Genomic DNA, 16,780 nt, shown 5'->3' on the forward strand with positions numbered 1-16,780 from the left:
ACCTGAGCCAACCTTCATGACATGTCACAACTTAACTGAAAGCTGCAGCCCTATAAATACCCTCGGGATATTTTCAGGCATTGAAAGATAAAACGTATTTGGCATCTGCACAGTGCATGTGCTTGCTTGCCAAGTCAGGATGCCTCCTCCTTCTTGGCCGGAACCAAAATATTCCCTCATAAGGTAGTATATACCAGTATATACCCCTGGTCATTCAAGCTTATATGCTGCAAGCAAACCAACTCTTACTTAAATGATGCTACTGGCATCAGGATTCCCTTTGAAAGTATTCCTACTTGAATGAAGTAAAGATACTGTATAGTGATGCAAAATCTCCCTTCCTGTGCCCTTTACCCAGTTCTAATAAAAAATAAACGTTACCTTCTCCATGCAGCAAAGATGGATCCAGCAATTCCATCATGTACTCAATTTCAGTATCCAGCTCCAGCATGTCACACTGAGCTATTACATACGTCAACACAGGCAAGAAGTCATCAGCTCCATACAGCCTCCCTGTGGTGAAGGAAATAAGGATAGGCAAACTTCACCTTTTTCTCAGGTTCATCACTTGAAAGTAAGGAATGATTTTGCTGCTTTTCTGATCAATATGTTCGCATTGCTCTGCAGTCTTCTGTTATCAGTGTGTGGCAAAGAGAATGTCACCTGGAACTCAAAAGGCAGGAGACCAACACTCACATGAACCCTGTCAGGCCAAGGTTTACAGATGCACTTTAAAATGCAGAAGTTTGCAAAGAATATAAGTTGGGCAGGACCTTGAACCTAAATGCACTTCGATCAGCACCATGTCCAACTTCAGATTCAGTGTCCACTTCGAAAACAAGCCTTCCACCAGCAGCTTTTATTTGCTTAGGGAAAAGCTTACCCTATGAGCAGCACTGCTCACATTAGCTCATGACCTACCATAGCAGTGTACTATAGTCTCCAGGCAAAAGAGTAGCACCTATGCATTAACATAGAACCCTTGCAGTAGTTTTATTGCATACTGTAGTTGTTTTATCGCATGTTGCACTTAATTACTACACTGAAATATTGGGTGCATCCTCAATTACAACTTTCCAGACAAATACTCACTTAGACTCAGTGTTGAACTCAGTGCTCACATGCAGGACAGCCTTTCTGGCAGTACCGGAAGTGTACAAGTTAAGCAAAAGATTTCTACTTATTTAACTATTTTAAGTTGCTTCACAAATCTACTTCACACTGAATCTGCAGGCGTGCTGCCAGATGCATTAGAGATAACAGGAAAGAAGAAGGGAGGAAGAATACCTCTCAGAAAGACAAGGTGACACGCTTTGAGAGCTTTAGGACAAGATGTATGTTGGTAAAACCAAGCGGTTTAGCTTCCTACATTCAAACACAACCTCAGGTTTGGAGCTCAGCGAGCTTGAACCACAAGAAACACCATACCTGAGTTATTCTCCATAACTGTATAAATCAGTTTGCAAACTCTCAGCAGCAGCATGACTTTCTTTTCAGGTGAGTACATTTTCTGCATGGTCATGAACTTGACTTTAATCTTTTCAACATCCACGAAGTCTGGTGTTGGAACGAACACACCCAGTTCCTGAGGATTCCTCTGCCGGACCAGCTGCAGGTTTTCCTTTAGCTGTTTCCAAGAACCATCTGCAGTATGAAACTCTTTCAGCATCGCTTCTATGTGACCCTTCAATGGCTTCAGAATGCATTTATGCATGGCTTTCTCCAGGACAACATCTGCAACGGGAAACACAAGGCCAGTTGATTTCCTCCTCTAGAGCAGTGCTAGAGTTAATATAACCATTCCCAAGACAGATATTGTAGAGAGGAAAAAAAGCCCCACAATTGCCAAGACCTATTTATTATCCAGGCTGAGTTTCCAGATGTTTGTTAACAAGAAAACAAAGACGCAGAACAGAATCTGTATTTCATTTTCATTTACCACAATCTGGTAAACAACAACAGAAGCAAACAAGCAGGAAAAAAAACACCACAAAAAAAAAAAACCCAAAAAACCCCAAACCCACAGACTGAGCCCAAAAAGAACAACAAGCTGCAGCTCCACTCGGCTTTTTTTCTTCTGTTGGCCAGGAATGTGAGTTTCGTTTTGCTGTAGGCTTCGACTAACTCCCAAACTTCAAATAAAACACAACCAAAACCATAACTCTTATCTGCTTTGGCAAGAAAACCCATTCTTTGAGCACTGTTTGAAAACTACAATTCAATCAAAGTCTCCTAAAAACTTGACTCAGCTTTGTCAGCTCTTTGTGAACTCTGAAAGATTACGGGCCTTAAACTATAAATGAAAACTAAGCTGTATTTTTGTCTTGCTTGAGATTTCATCACGCAAGCCTGCATCCAGCTTTGTCATCAACTCTGAAGTTCTTTGTTGGGCAATAGTGTGCACGTGGCACAGCCACTTGTTCTTCTTTATATTCCTGTTCTACTCCAGTTTTTCTTTAAGAGTCTCTTATGTTCAAAGCATGGACCACATCAACAGAGAAAAGTCTTTGGCTAAATGTTTTCCCTGCCAACCTGTATTTTATAAGCTAATTTCCCCTCCACCGCTCAGTATCCCTATGACATGGCTTACGTTAATAATTAGCTCACACAAATCATCTGTACCACGCACAAACCCCATGAGCACAAAGGAAACAGAAGGCCCTTCAGCTTGATGCGGGCAGGCCCGGAACCACAGGCAGGCAGAGAGCACAGCCGCCACTTGGAACATTAAAGCTCCAAACCATTTCTAAGGCTTGGCATTTCTTATTTCCAATAAGTTTTGTCTAATTCTGTTTTCCTCGCTTTATTCTTTCAGATGTTTTTTCGTTCTCCTTGTTAAGGCCTTTTTTCTTTTTGGGTTTTAATTTCTTAGCTCTTTTTTTAATCCCCTCTTGTAGTCCCTATGCTTCATATGTAGCCTTGATGTTCTTGATTTCCTTTATGGCCATGGACTGTCATACTCAGTGAAAGGCAGATCCAGCTTCCCATCCAACCAGAGCCACCAATCAGACCCCAAGTGGCAGCATTTCCAACAAATTATCCTTATCTATTTACTTTGTAGAGCTACACAGCCACGTCAAACCCTACAAATGGACACAGCACTCCACATAATCATCCATTAATAATATCCAAACAATAATTAGCACTATAACATCTCCAGGTTGCCAACAGAGCATTGATCCTTTAAGTTAACCTCTTTGTGTTTTTCCAAGACACGAATCAGCAAATTCATGTTTACTGCAGAAAAAAGCCAACTCTTTTCAAACACCCAACAAAACCATCTCAGATGTCCAATAGGCTCCAGCAGTGTTTCAGAACTTAACATTTGCTCCTCAGACTCAAAAACAACAAGAAAAGGAACGGAAATATATATATATATATAGTTTAAGAATCACTTAATGTTCCTGAAATGATCTTTAAAAATAAGCCTCTAGCCTCAAAATGGGAACTGGAAGTGCTTTGATAAATGAATTGTAAGGCCAGCCAGCTAGTTTCGTTGTGACTTGTGGAAGCACATCTGTATCCGACGCTGACATGCTGTTTTATTTTTTCCACTGCAAACCACACAGCTCTGATTTTAAAGACAACATATCAGTAACAGCCAGTGTCCTTACATGCCCTCCTGCAATCCTCGCTGCCTCAAATTGCACTCTCAGTTCCCCACTACCAACTTGTCCATTGCAAAAAGCATTGCCTGGGATGCTAAAAGCAAAGGGTTGCTTTAGTACGCCATCTCCACTGGTGCAGATCTTGCAAGAGAGTCATGCAGGCTCTTGTTCATCACTGGTGAAATACACAGCTAATGCTGGCGACTGCTGAAAAATAACGTGCTGTAATTGAGAATTTGCTCTGTCAAATAGTGTTAATGAGCTCTTTGTAGCTGTTGTCATTTCTATAGAAATAAACAGGAGGCATTACTTTCAGCGTGACCTACATGATGGCCAAGCGCCCAGTTCCTGGCAGATGTCAGCACTGACACATAGCTTAGCCCATAGAGCAGACAGGGACGTCCTCAAAAGGAGCAGTGTTTGGAAGTAAGGCTTCACACACCCACACATCCTGCACAGCCCTGTGCAGTGGCAGAATCTGAAAGACTAGGGAAGAAAATGGTCTCCGAGATGAACCTTCCTTTGCTTTGCCTGCAGAAAGCACACCAGTGAGTCACAGACACATTTGTTCTAGGTTTGTTTTGCTTTCATCAGACAAGCTGTGGGCTGTTCAAAGCTCATGTTATGGCTGCATGGTAAATGAGTCCTCTCTTCAAAAAAGCAGTAGTAAAGGAACAGGGAAAGCTACAGAACAAATCAAAGGGATGGCAAGGAATGGGAAAACCAGACCCACTGCCTCTGCTCAATGTTTTTACCACTGCTTCCTGCTTACTTTGGAGAAGTGTTCTTCAGTGACCTGGAAGGAGGCTGCAGTGAGATGGGGGTCAGCCTTTTTTTCTAGGTAACTGTGACAGGAACGGCTTTAAAGTTGCACCAGGGGAGGTTCAGGTTGGCTGTTAGAACAATTCCTTCTCCACAGAGCGGTGATGCAGTGGCACAGCTGCACAGGAGTGGTGGGGTCACCGTCCATGGAGGTGTCCCAGAGCCGTGGGGATGTGGCACTGAGGGACGTGAGCAGTGGGCACGGTGGGGTGGGCTGGGGTTGGTGACCTCAGTGGTCTTTCCCAACCTTAGTCATTCTATTATTCTAATGAGAGTGGTAACTGATGGGGAAGCCACTCAACTCAACATGGAAGGGTGCAAGGATAAACAAACATGGAAGGGGAAAAAAAAAAGAACAGAAACACATAAGCACCTGGAAATAGCACAGTGCTAAGGCTCAGCCAACCAGAGGTTTTCAAGAAATAAAAATGGCATACTGTTCTAATTCCTTTAGGATAACAGCCATGGAAGAAGAGCAAGTGGTTGTCTGTATCTTGACTTTTTTGAGACCCCCAACCCTATTCTGTGCAGCTTTTCAATGAGCAAATAAGGGAAATATTGTCTAGCTGTGGCTATTATAAGGAGGGTACGTGAATATGTACATAAAATGCCGCACTGGCTGAGAACTCGCCGTTTACTGCCAAAAAAGAAACACTTGAAGTAAAACACCGACACTCCACAAGAAGAGTGTAAGGGCAAAGAAAAAAGCACAAGATGAAAAGCGATTGAGCACGTCATGGAAGAAAAACTGAATTTCAGAGTCCCATGACTATTTTGATGGGGTCTGAGACAATAACGTCCCCCCCATTGAGACATGCTAATAACAGCAAGGTCATAGTCAAGTGGCAGGAAGCAGACCTGGCTTGACTGGGCCAAGGTCAGCCAGCTGGAGGTGCAGAGACCAGGCAACCCCATAGGGAATGCAGGACTGGAAACCAGACCTGGAAAGGGGATGAATAAAGTGAGCCCAGCACATTCAAGTGTGGTTGGCTTTCAATACGTTTTGCATTTACACTTGAACAATAACAGTCAGATACCTTTAATTCCATCCCAACAGTGGGAATCCTACCGCTCCAGGAAGGCCTACAGTTCTGTACTGGAACAGTCAAGTAAAAACCTGGATAGCAGGCAGAGCTGCATTTTAAAAGCTCTCTACAGGGACGACTACATCTTGCTGTCACATAGTTATCTGCTGAGATCAGCAACATCTGATGCTCCTGATTCACTCTGGCTGCTTCCAGGCTCCAGCAATAGGCAGCAGTTGTTTCAAAAGCAAGTTCATTTGTTTAAAGGCATCCCGCTTTACACATTAATTGCATTTGGTCACACGATCAGAACTAACTTTGTCACTGAAGAAAACCAATGTAGTTATTATGTCTCATAGCTTCAGCTACTCCCAACTACTAGAACATTTAACAGCAGACATTTTTCCAACCTTCAGAGACTCAGTCTGACTTAACCACACCCTTGGAACAAAAACTACAAGCTAAACCAAGCTAAGACCAAACTGCTAGTAAATACAGCTCTGTATTTCTTGTCAAACTGCCAATACTCTGCAGAAGGCAGAGGAAAAGGCCCCAAACACCCCAGCTCCAATTGCCTTTTTCTTCCACGTAACACCTACTTAATATACTACTTCTAAAGAGTCTCAACTTGGAGGACTCTCAGTGTATATTTGCTTATTACTTTTGCTTGACTTTCCATAAGTGAGGTTCAGGTTACATGAAGCATTTCCTCTCGGTCAAGGAAAGACTGAAATGTCAACATAAAACCACCCTCTACTGCCAGAGAAAGAACTATCCTGCCAATTTTGCACTGGGACACTGGGGTATAGGAGAAAAACAAGCAAATTAGGACTGAAGTGAGCTCACAAGGAAAGTATTTTGCCCCGAGGGATGTTTACCTCCTGAATGTGGCTTATAGGTTCTTTTACAAATACAGCTCAGACTCAGCAAGACAGAGGGACAGTGGGATCTTATGCAGCAACAATGATTTCACTTTGGTGGATAGACAAGTCTATCCCTGTTGATGAAACACGTATTCAACCCTATAGCTCATCTGCAACCTTTTATAACCACATACATGCAACAGAGAGGTATAGAAATCCAGAGATTAGCATCCCCTTCTCCTACACACATTTTGTCCTTTCATCTCTATCTTTTCAGTTTGTTTCATCTGTGGGGATGCGCAGCTTTTCTTGGAGGGAACAAGAATGGATGAATGAGATTTATTCCCACATTAAATAGCTATAGAACGCCTCTCTGCTCTTAACTGTCACCACTTTCCAATAAGTTCTAGTTCTGCAGCTACTGTGCATACTCAGCGTGCTGCTGAATTGCCCCAGTTTTGGTGCCAGCATTGCAACTGTTTCAGCCCAAAGGAGGGGGCAAAGCACACGCCGACAAAGAGATCTTGCAAAATTAGCACTGCAGATTAAAAATAAGATCATGGGTAACGAGTCCTATCACTGCTGTCCTATCACAGTATCATATCACTGTATATTTTAAGGCTACCTTTTTATAAACAACTTGGTAGCACCAATGAGAGTTGCCAGGTTTTTGCCTTGTTGCTGTGGAGTTTGTAACATTTTTTTTTTTAACAACTGAAATACTCAATGTCTTGAATCCTGACAGTAAAATTAACCCTATCTTTCCAAACTTGCAAAAAGCGTATCACGAATAACAGAGTACATGTTTGCCTACCCTCAAAATACAGCAAGGTATTCCTTACCTATTTGGTCCTCTGGAATCAGCGATTCGATTGGGGGATCGAGTTCAGAGCTTTGGGACAAATAGTTCTTAACTTGGGTCATGAACTGCCGAACTGTTTGCAGCATATCTGTGCTGGAAACGTGGCACTCCTTGTTTTCCTGGAGAAAGCTGATATAGTCCTGCACCAGGCATCCAAAGTAAGTGCGTTTGTCCCGCGACATCTCTGCAATCTTCTTAATCATTCTTTTTTCAGGGGTCATGAAGGAACTGAAAACTCCACTAACTTTCCGTAGCTGGGATTTCACAATCTTGGGGAGAACAAACGAACTGTTCCTTTTCTTCTTGGGTTTCAACGGAGGTGCCATGCTCTCTTGGTCACTTTCCCCCTCATAATCCTCCAGGCTGCTGTTAGTGTCCCCCTCGTAGCCAAACAACGGCATGCTCCGATCGAAGTCCAGCGAGTCAGAGGAGGAGGTAGAAATGCTCATGTCGCTCAGCCTCTGCCTGCCTCCATTCCAGGGTACGTGTGACTCAGAGCTGCTAACTGCAGTCTTCTTGGCAGCCGCTGGAGCTGGCTGAGGTGGGGGGGTTTCACCTACAACGTCAGCGGCTGCGGGGACACGCACAGAATTGCAGGCAGGTTGAATTACGGCCGTGGGCTTTGAGCTGCCGCCCTCCAGCTCTGCACAAACAGCCTGCTTCTTCAGCCGAGGAGGCGGAATAGGGGTTGGTTTACTCTGCAGCAAATCCAAGTCTCTCTCTTTCTTATGGTTGACTGTTTCTGGCACGCTCGCCTGCTTTATAGTCCTGGAAAGCTGTGGACTCGTGAGGACGCTATTAATAGAAGGAGGTGGTGGCCGGGGTGGGGGGGAGCGAGGCCTCTCAGTACCATTCACGTCCTGAGATTTCAGGCTCTGCCTTTTCAGACTTCCAGTGACATCCTGGCTGTGCACTTTTAAGAAGAGGGGATTAATGAAACACAGAGCTCCGTTGGTCTGGCTGCACTCCAGTTCCAAAGGCGTTCTGGTTCGTATAGAATGCACTCCATTTATAAGGCAGAGCTGACGCGAGTCTTTGCAAGCACTGTCTGAAGGCCCAGGCTTACGGGGAGGTGAAGCATCTGAGGGGCTGCTGTTAGATGGAGAGCTCCAGAAGCCTGAAAAAATCAGCACTGCATTAGTATAAGAATGCAAAATAGCACGCAAATGGCTTTCAGAACATTCAGCTCTACATAACCAGCTTCACGTAATAAGAAACTCAGACAAGCTTTTATTAATTCAAGAAAAAAAACCTACTGAACCTCTGAAAGCACAACCAGATGTAACTGCATGCTGTACTCATTTATACGTATCCTAAGAATTGCATAGCTTCAAATCAGAGCACAGAGTTAGGCTTAAAAGTTAGCTGAGCACCAAAGAAAGGAATGGATACTGTAACACAGCAACCCTTATGAATAGGAGGCTAAAATGAGCATGATCTCATTACTAGCATCTCAGTCAGGGTAAGGCTAGAGCCTCAGCTGGTATTAATAAATCCACTCCATTAAAGAGAACAGAACTGGGCTGATCAACTCCAGCTGCCTCTTAAAATAACTCAACAAAAATATTGGTTTGGTTTCCTCTTAAAAAGAACAAACTAATGTAAAGATAGCTCACATTCAGCTGCACTGGGTGCGCGCAGGCTTCAGCCACGCAGAACAATTGCTGGTGTCTCTTTAAGAGAGCTGCCCTGCAGCCCCGTGTTTGCAGTGGTGACACAGTCTGTCTGAAGTTTCAGACACTCAGCAGCACGTAATTAGACCAAACGTGCCATCCCACACCACCGCGGTGTGAAAAACCTGTGCTAAACCAGCAAATTTCAGCTGCTGCCTCTTAGCCCAGCAAAGCATCAGCAAGTTTGTGAAACTGAGTCAACAGTAAAGCCTATCAGTTTGCAAAAGTACAGGGACTGAAACCAGACAAGCCCTCAGGAATAACCACTGCACCAAAACAAGTGAAGAACAGCAGAGGAAGGCTTTGCTCTGTTGGCCAGTCTTTGCAAGGCCCCTTCTCCTGGAGTGTTATGATACCATAAGCTGATCACTGAGTAAATGTGGGCCCAAGGGCATGAATACCCATGGTAGGTCCATGCCTGACACCTGTACCTTACCTATGGGCAGAAGATAAGCAGCAGCTCGTGGCACATGCCACAGCCAGAGAACATATGTGAGGAAACACATTTTCCTTACAGAGTCACACAACATTCCTGTTTTGTTTTCTCATCCTGGCACCGTGACTCTGCATCCTGCCTGCAGCACACATAGCTGCAGCACGTGAGCTGTTACAAACATGTACCATGTAAACAAACACTGCTACAGGTGAAACAGCAGGAGAGGCCAAAAGAATCTGAAGCATGAAAGGGTTCTGACAGGAGCAGGATGTTTTCTTCTGTGCCTGCTTGTTGAATAAGCAAAGCTCACGGTTAATAGGAAGGGTCCCTGGGAATTTTTTTTTAGCATTTCTTGGGTCCACAGCATCACAGAGCTCACTTTTGTGGGCTGTTTTGCAAGTGGACACCAAGAAAATCATTGAAAATCCAACTTTGCTGCTTAGCATTTGCTCACAGGAACCTCAAACTTAACCTGGTATGTAGCAGATAATGGATCCCAAATGCAACCACCACATAGTTAAAGGCTAGTCCAATCTCCTCCTCAGTATTCAAAGGGAATACTTAGCTTAAAGAAACAATACACCAGACACAGACAAATGGTCCAAGAGCAAGTAAACCACGCTGCTTTCAAGAACTGAGGACAAAGAGTGTGGATAGTCTGGACAGCTTGCTCAGCATCATCATTCTCCTCCATCAGTTACTCAGATGATCCTTGAGGGTCTCCAAGGTGTCATTGGGAGACCATTTCCATCACCCTACATCTCAGTCAGATCATTTATTTTCCAAATATTTACCTTATCAGCAGTTAAATATTAGTGTGTATCCACACTAAAATCCACACTTCCATTTAACCGCCTCACTTTGCAGACAAGAAGTGCAGAAGACAGTTTCTTCTCTCAAACAATTCCTGATAGTCAGCCAATACAGCGAGACAAAATGCAAAGCAATGCAACACCTGCCCTGTGTACGCAAAATAGCCCTAGAGAACCTTGTGATAACTCCTGATTTACTGAGGGTCCACTTGTGAATTAAAGATGACTCAAAAATCTGCCAGGACAGAAAACTGCCCAGTCTAACCCTCCCTTCCTGCCAAAGGAAATGAGGCCATTCAGCACTTTGCAGGAGTTGCTCAGTGATTCATTTGGGTTGCGCCCATGTTTCAAATCCTGCCAGCCTTTGTATCTGCTGCAAGCTCAAAGTGCATTTTACACTGAGCCTTTAATTGGATGCAGCAATTGTGCTACTTTTAACCGAACCAGCATGCATGGATATGTTCTGTAGATGTTATGTATACACCCCTCCTTTTATTCACATGCTACTGCATGAAGCCACAGATGTTGACATTGCCCTCCTAAAATAAATAATCACGTGTCAGTCTGAATAGAGGGGTTTATTAATAGTGTTCCTACACTATTCCATCAGCTACAGTGAATTATCCAGCTAGTGCTTGCTACGTGAGCCTGCAGCCAGCACTCACCCTTGGAGGACAAGCTGCATCAAATGTTTGCCTGAGGATTTTTAGACTTGCTTTGGAGCAACATAAGGGGCTACAATGAGGAGGGAGAAAAGGAAGGAAGGAAACAGCACTAACAGAGACATGAATATCACAGAAGATAAAGAAGGAAGAGCACCAAGGTAACTGCTTGGCAAGTACAAGGTTTGGCCACCCCAGTAAGAGAAGATGCTTTTCCACTGAAATCTGGATCATCACTGACAAACATGAACCATTTATGGACAGATTATCTCCTCAAGCTTATAGTGATGCTACAGGGAATGTCATATATGTAGATGACTACTTACTCAGTCCAAGCTGAGCAATCTCTTCAAGTTCAGCTTCTGTCTTTGCTGCAGCAATAGCATGAGGCAACTTCAGGGTGAATGGAAGGACATCCCTGTTGTGGAACATAAAAGTAAATGGTTTTCACAACAACATCCAAAGTTTTAAAATACTTTGTTTTCAACACAGGCTGAGATCCAGTTCCTACTTCCTCCTTGAGCTAAAGCAGGTAATGAGAGCCTTAAACAAACAGTGCATGGTGAAAATTCTACCAGTGCCAGGATTCCTTCACACTGAAAACTAGTGTGAAGTACAAATGAGTTTCAAGTTCCCAGTACTCTTCTTGGGCTCACTTCCACAGCCCCTCCACCCTATATTTTCTCCTGTTGCAGCAGAGTCTCTTACATCCCCTTTTTTTTACAAGTATGCCAGTGAGATGCAAAATGCTATCAGCCTTAATGTTATCTTTTGAATATGCTGTTAACTGATCACCAACTTGCATACCAGTTCTCAGATTAAAAATCTAAATTAATACTTTGGCAGCTACCCTAAACACTTCTAAGGTAGGATGTACCAGTCCTACTCTGCTCTGGGATGAAAAAACATCTTATATAAGGAAGTCTTCATCTTTTCTCACATTCAGTTTCTCAAAGGGAGATGCATGAATGGTGAACAACAACACAAGCCAGATCTAGTGTAGAATGTTTCAGTTTTTAAGGGATAGAACTACTTAGCCCTGTGTACACCATGCGAGTACCAACAGCGTGCCTCTTGCCCACCTCACAGGTACTAACATACCCTCAAGCAACATCACCTGCTAAACCAGTATTATAAGTACCTATACATAATTAAGAGTAAATGACAGCAAATAGATTCCCATGGAATATAAAACCATCTTACCTACTAATACAGTAGAAAGCAATGAGCCTGAATAAATCAGCAAAACTTATTCCAGACCCCTCTAAGGAAAACGCTGCAAAGAAAGTTACAACAGGTAAAGAATCACACATCTATCCATTTTATCTTTGAAAAGCTTAAGTATGTAAACGTCTCTATTTCTCCCCCTAGAGTTAGTAAGTTTACACCATCAAACTTGATACTATATGGCTAATTAAGAACAACTGTTAGGAAGAGTACATGTCATTGCTACAGCTTGTTTCAGAAATAACAGACAGACTTGGGGGTGGGTTTCTGCATTCCAAACATGTGGTCTGACTCCTGGGAAACAGATCCAGTGTTATTAGAACTGCACACATGTTTGGGGGGGAAATATTAACGACTTAGGCTTTACCTGTTTACTAAAGTGCTTAAATCTCATTGATTCCAGTGAGAAATCTCACCCAAGGACTGAAAGATATCAAGGAGAAGCTCCTACACTGACACAGGCCAAATCTTCTACCTCTGCACATGTCTGAGACCAAGGCACTGAAGAAAGATCATTTACCAAATACAACAGTGCCAGAAGACAGGCATCTTATTTGGTCTTAAGACCAAATGCTGGTCCTGAAGAACTTCAGACAACTTCTACAAAGGGTTGAATATGAAGTCTGATTCTTCAGCCTAAATGAGACGGGTGAATTTGGTGTACACACAGTTCCAGTTCTGCAGGCAGAGGAATTTGAAATTCATCTCTCAAGGAAAGTACTTCTAGCGCTGCAGAAGCTTAAAATACTCAGACTGAAATCAGGCAGTGCTCCTGGCTTGGTAGAAGACAGAAGCCATGCAGAAGCTTTGGTTATGCTGGCAATGCCTCTTGGTGAGCAGAAGCAATGCAATTTTATCAGTACTCCATGCTGCAAGGTCAGCTCCCCAAAGCCATGTTCACTGATGCTGGAACCTGAAGTCTGCATGACATGAACCTGAGCAAAGTCAGGTACTCCTCTTTTACCAAACCATTACACTGAATAACAGGCCAAGCTGGCCATTCATGTACCCAAGTAAAGGGATTTGTTTAGGAGATGCACTAACACCGCAGGTAGTCAACAGGCAGATGATCTTGGCAGGGGGAAAGATTGTTAAGAAGAGACGTATGTTCAGATCCCAGACTGTTGAAAACCTCAACTAGGAATGGTGAGTAAAAAACCATCAGTGTATACTTCCCCCTTGTGGTAAAACTGTGCTCTTAAAAGATAACATGCATTTGCTGGAGGGTAGGGAATCAGAAGCAGATTTGTCAAAGGGTTTAAACCCACTTATTTACTTCATTTACAAAAAGGAACACAAATTTATAGACAGGGAGTACAGAATCTAAGTATAATATGAAAATATGAGGACAATTCATTGGTAGGAGACAGCATTAAAAGCCAGTGTTTCTGCACAAGTGGTTAATTACCCCTCGTTACCAATTAGTTACCAAATCAACGCCATGATAGAAACATTCCATTTTATTGGCAGAAATGCGGAGCTAATGGGGGCAATTATTTTGAAAAACAGCATCCTGTAGATGAGAATTTACTCTATCAAACAGTTTGATTATGCTCTTTGTGGCGGTTGTAGTTGACGTAGAAGAAGGAGGCATTACTTTTGGAGTGACCAACGTATGAATGTGACTGTTTTCTGCTGTGGGTTCTGCCAATTCAGACTACTCCTGGCTCATACCAGGAGGCAAATAGATGAAAATTCTTTAGAACTTACTGTATGTGCTTTCTTTTATTGCAAATTCCTTCAGGCAGGACCCAGAGTCACCTGGCAGACGCAGAGATATGACCTTCTTCAGCAGCTTTGAAGATTTCCTAACCAAAAATATCTGTTGTAGAGAAAGGAAAGAGATAGATACAATTTTAGCTTCATCACGGGTGCCTTAATAGTGACAGATCTGACTACAGAAGGAACTGTAATAATCTCATGATCACTGATATTCTTTATAATACACCTCATAATTTAATTCAATTCAATACAGGAATCTACCAGATCCAACAGGTTGGTGCAAAACAGCAGTCAGCAGTTTAGAAAAGCATTTCATCTTGCTGTAACAGATACATAACACCAAGTTTATTATGCCCTTTTGTGAGCTCCCTAGTTTAACACAAAGCAACCCCCAGGTTTGAAGTCAAGCTGCAGAATCTGGGGGACACTGAAGGAGTACTGCTGTGTTACAGCAGCCCATTCATGCAATTCTTGCACCAGGATACAAAAGCAGGCCACCAGCCTTTTCTAAGCAGGGAGGGCCTGGTTTCCATTACAGCACCCTAACATAGGCACTAGTCAAGGACACAATCCTTGTTCTTGCTCTCTCCACATGGTGGAAATGCATCTGTTACAATGTTGGTCCAACTCCAGCACTCTAATTGTAGCAGTCTCAGCTGCAGAGGACCCCTAACTATTCCCAAGGCCAAACTCATCCAGCTGCCAACCACTCAGGAAGCTTTCACTTGACGACTTATCCAATGCACGCACAGAAGCAGCTTTGTGGGTGTTGGTTTGGTGGTGGATATTTTGGTGTTGCTTGTTTTAATGCAGTGTGTGAATGTGCATTTACTTGCCTGTGCACGTTAAGTTTTGTTTTACAACAAGCAGCTGTATCAATAAAATGCAATGATCTTCCTACCCCAGGAGGCTGTGCACGCAGAATTTCTGTGGCCTCGGCATCATTCAGACCAAGCTGGAGCCACACAGGGTGAGTATGGAGAAGCTTGTCCAATATACTCAGCTTGTTGGATAGGCTGTCATATCCAGAGTCCCGAGGGCAGCCTTTTACATCCTTTTTCTCTGGAGAGGCATTATCCATGTTCTTTACTAGACTGTGAAGAAACAAAGTTATATGTTAGTCTCTTACAAACAGTCACTCAGTTCAGCAAACATGGAGATCAACAAAACTAATGGCACTGCTGGCAGCCTAGCCAGTTATTTCTTCTATTTAAAACCGATATCATTAGTATGCATATTCTCTTATCTGTATGATTTCACTCTTTCACTTACCCCCCAGTTTAACAGCTAATTTTAAGATAAGCTCTAGCATTCTTCTATGAGCTTGCCATAGTTCAGCAATCACTTTGAATGGATACAGATATACATGCCTATGTAAACTACCCCAGTTAAAACACTCCTGAAGCTGCTGTTAGAGTACAGATAAGAGCTAAGCAAATCAGATACCAAGTCAGAAAAGACATCAGGAGCCGAGGGTTCTTCTGCCATCACAGGAGGCCCTGAACAGCAGAGGGAAATGCAGCTGCATCTCCCTGCTGCAAACTGACTCAGCTCTTCTATTTCAGACAGGCAGGAAACATATTATGCCAGCTACTGTTACCAGAGCAAGTGCAGAAGATGCTTCACAAACACAGTAGCACTGAACTATAAAAAACAAACAAAACAAGGATGACAACAACAACAAAAATCCAATAACTTAAAGTCTTCTCTGGTGTTTTCTAGCACTTGGAAGCATCTTACAGCATCTAGGGACAGGGCTATAGAGGGAAACTATAGGGGTGAGAGCTGCTTGATCTTTTAGATTGCATGAGAACATTCAATACTTCATTACCTGGATCACCTATACACCTTCTCCCTTCCTTTTTTTCTCATTTCTGTTTGCTCACTTACGATATAACACCTTCAAGACTTGCAAGGCATCTATAAGACCTTCCCTCCCTAAGTGCCAAAAAGCTACCAATATGCCTTGCAGGGACACAGAATAAACAGAAAAATTGTGTTCAGAAGAGAATTAGTATTTACACATTATGACAAGGCACTGAAACTGCCACAATAGCAGTTCTAGGTTTTGTTTTCGACTACAGTCCCAGCAGAACCCAGCACTGTAGCACATGAAACTCCACAAAGTCAGCTCATGAATTGCAGCAGTGCTTTCATGAGCAGGATCTCCAGGAAATACTGTGCAGAAACTTTCCACTCACCTTCAGAATAGGTTACAGCCAGCAGTGCTACAGACCAGAGACAGCTATGGCAAAATGAGTTATGCACAGACTCTGGCTGCAAGTTTAACTGCCCAAGAGATGGAAACTAAACATGTTGTACAGGGAATCTGTGAGAGGAAAACAACTTTGCCTACGAAAAAGAATTGCATCACATGTAGAGGAAGGTGCAAAACTGTTATCAGTTACAAGGCCAGGTGCTGCCAAGAAAGCTGAAGTTAGTCAGAGTTTGCAGACAAACCCAGGTCACAGTGCTCCTCTCCCATATGGGTGGCTTACTGTTGTCAAACACACCCAAAGTTCTACAGATCCAAATTAGAATTTGAACAAGGAGTTGCCAGGTTCTGTGGTTACCGGGGCGCACAGCCCTTCCCTTGTGCTCCCCTTCATGGAGAAACATACTGCATGAGTTTGTCATCTCATTGACTCCAGTATTATTTAGGACTGGGATTTGTGCATTACTTCTCTGGAAACAACAGTATGGAAAGAAGAACCACATGAAATCCTCATGATCATCTGATTCGCTGAAGTGTACAGGATAAGAAGCTGCTGTGACCTCTGTGCACCAATACAACACACTGCATTGTGCAGCAATTCCATTGCTGATGGTGGTTGTGGTGGTGCTCTGTGTTTGTTTGCTTTGTTTCACGCTAACTCCCAGAAACAGGCACCAAAAAAAAGGATAAAGAAATGGTTGAATCCTAGAATTAGGATTGATCTCTGAAACACACATCTGGATCACATAACTAAAGTCAGTGCTGCTGTTCAGCCCTACCTGAGACCTCCCTTTGTCTGCATCTCTGTGCCTTGCTCTTTCTGGTTAAAATCCAAACTGGGACCCCTCCAGAC

The 16,780-nt window shown here is 43.2% G+C and overlaps 1 protein-coding gene across 7 annotated transcripts in view; it reads right to left on the reverse strand.

Moving 5' to 3' along the window:
• Positions 1-16,780, reverse strand: part of RIN2 (Ras and Rab interactor 2) — a 43,716-nt gene that overhangs the window by 4,928 nt on the left and 22,008 nt on the right. For all 7 annotated transcript variants that reach the window (XM_015856638.2, XM_032443309.1, XM_015856637.2 and 4 more), the window contains 7 exons: positions 14,614-14,806; positions 13,701-13,812; positions 11,967-12,039; positions 11,090-11,181; positions 7,161-8,297; positions 1,429-1,734; positions 382-513 (listed from right to left, as the gene is read on the reverse strand). In XM_015856638.2, the coding sequence (XP_015712124.1) occupies positions 382-513; positions 1,429-1,734; positions 7,161-8,297; positions 11,090-11,181; positions 11,967-12,039; positions 13,701-13,812; positions 14,614-14,806 (2,045 nt within the window). The remainder of the gene's footprint in view (positions 1-381; positions 514-1,428; positions 1,735-7,160; positions 8,298-11,089; positions 11,182-11,966; positions 12,040-13,700; positions 13,813-14,613; positions 14,807-16,780) is intronic.

The sequence above is a fragment of the Coturnix japonica genome, chromosome 3 (genome assembly GCF_001577835.2).
Source record: "Coturnix japonica isolate 7356 chromosome 3, Coturnix japonica 2.1, whole genome shotgun sequence".
NCBI lineage: Eukaryota > Metazoa > Chordata > Aves > Galliformes > Phasianidae > Coturnix > Coturnix japonica.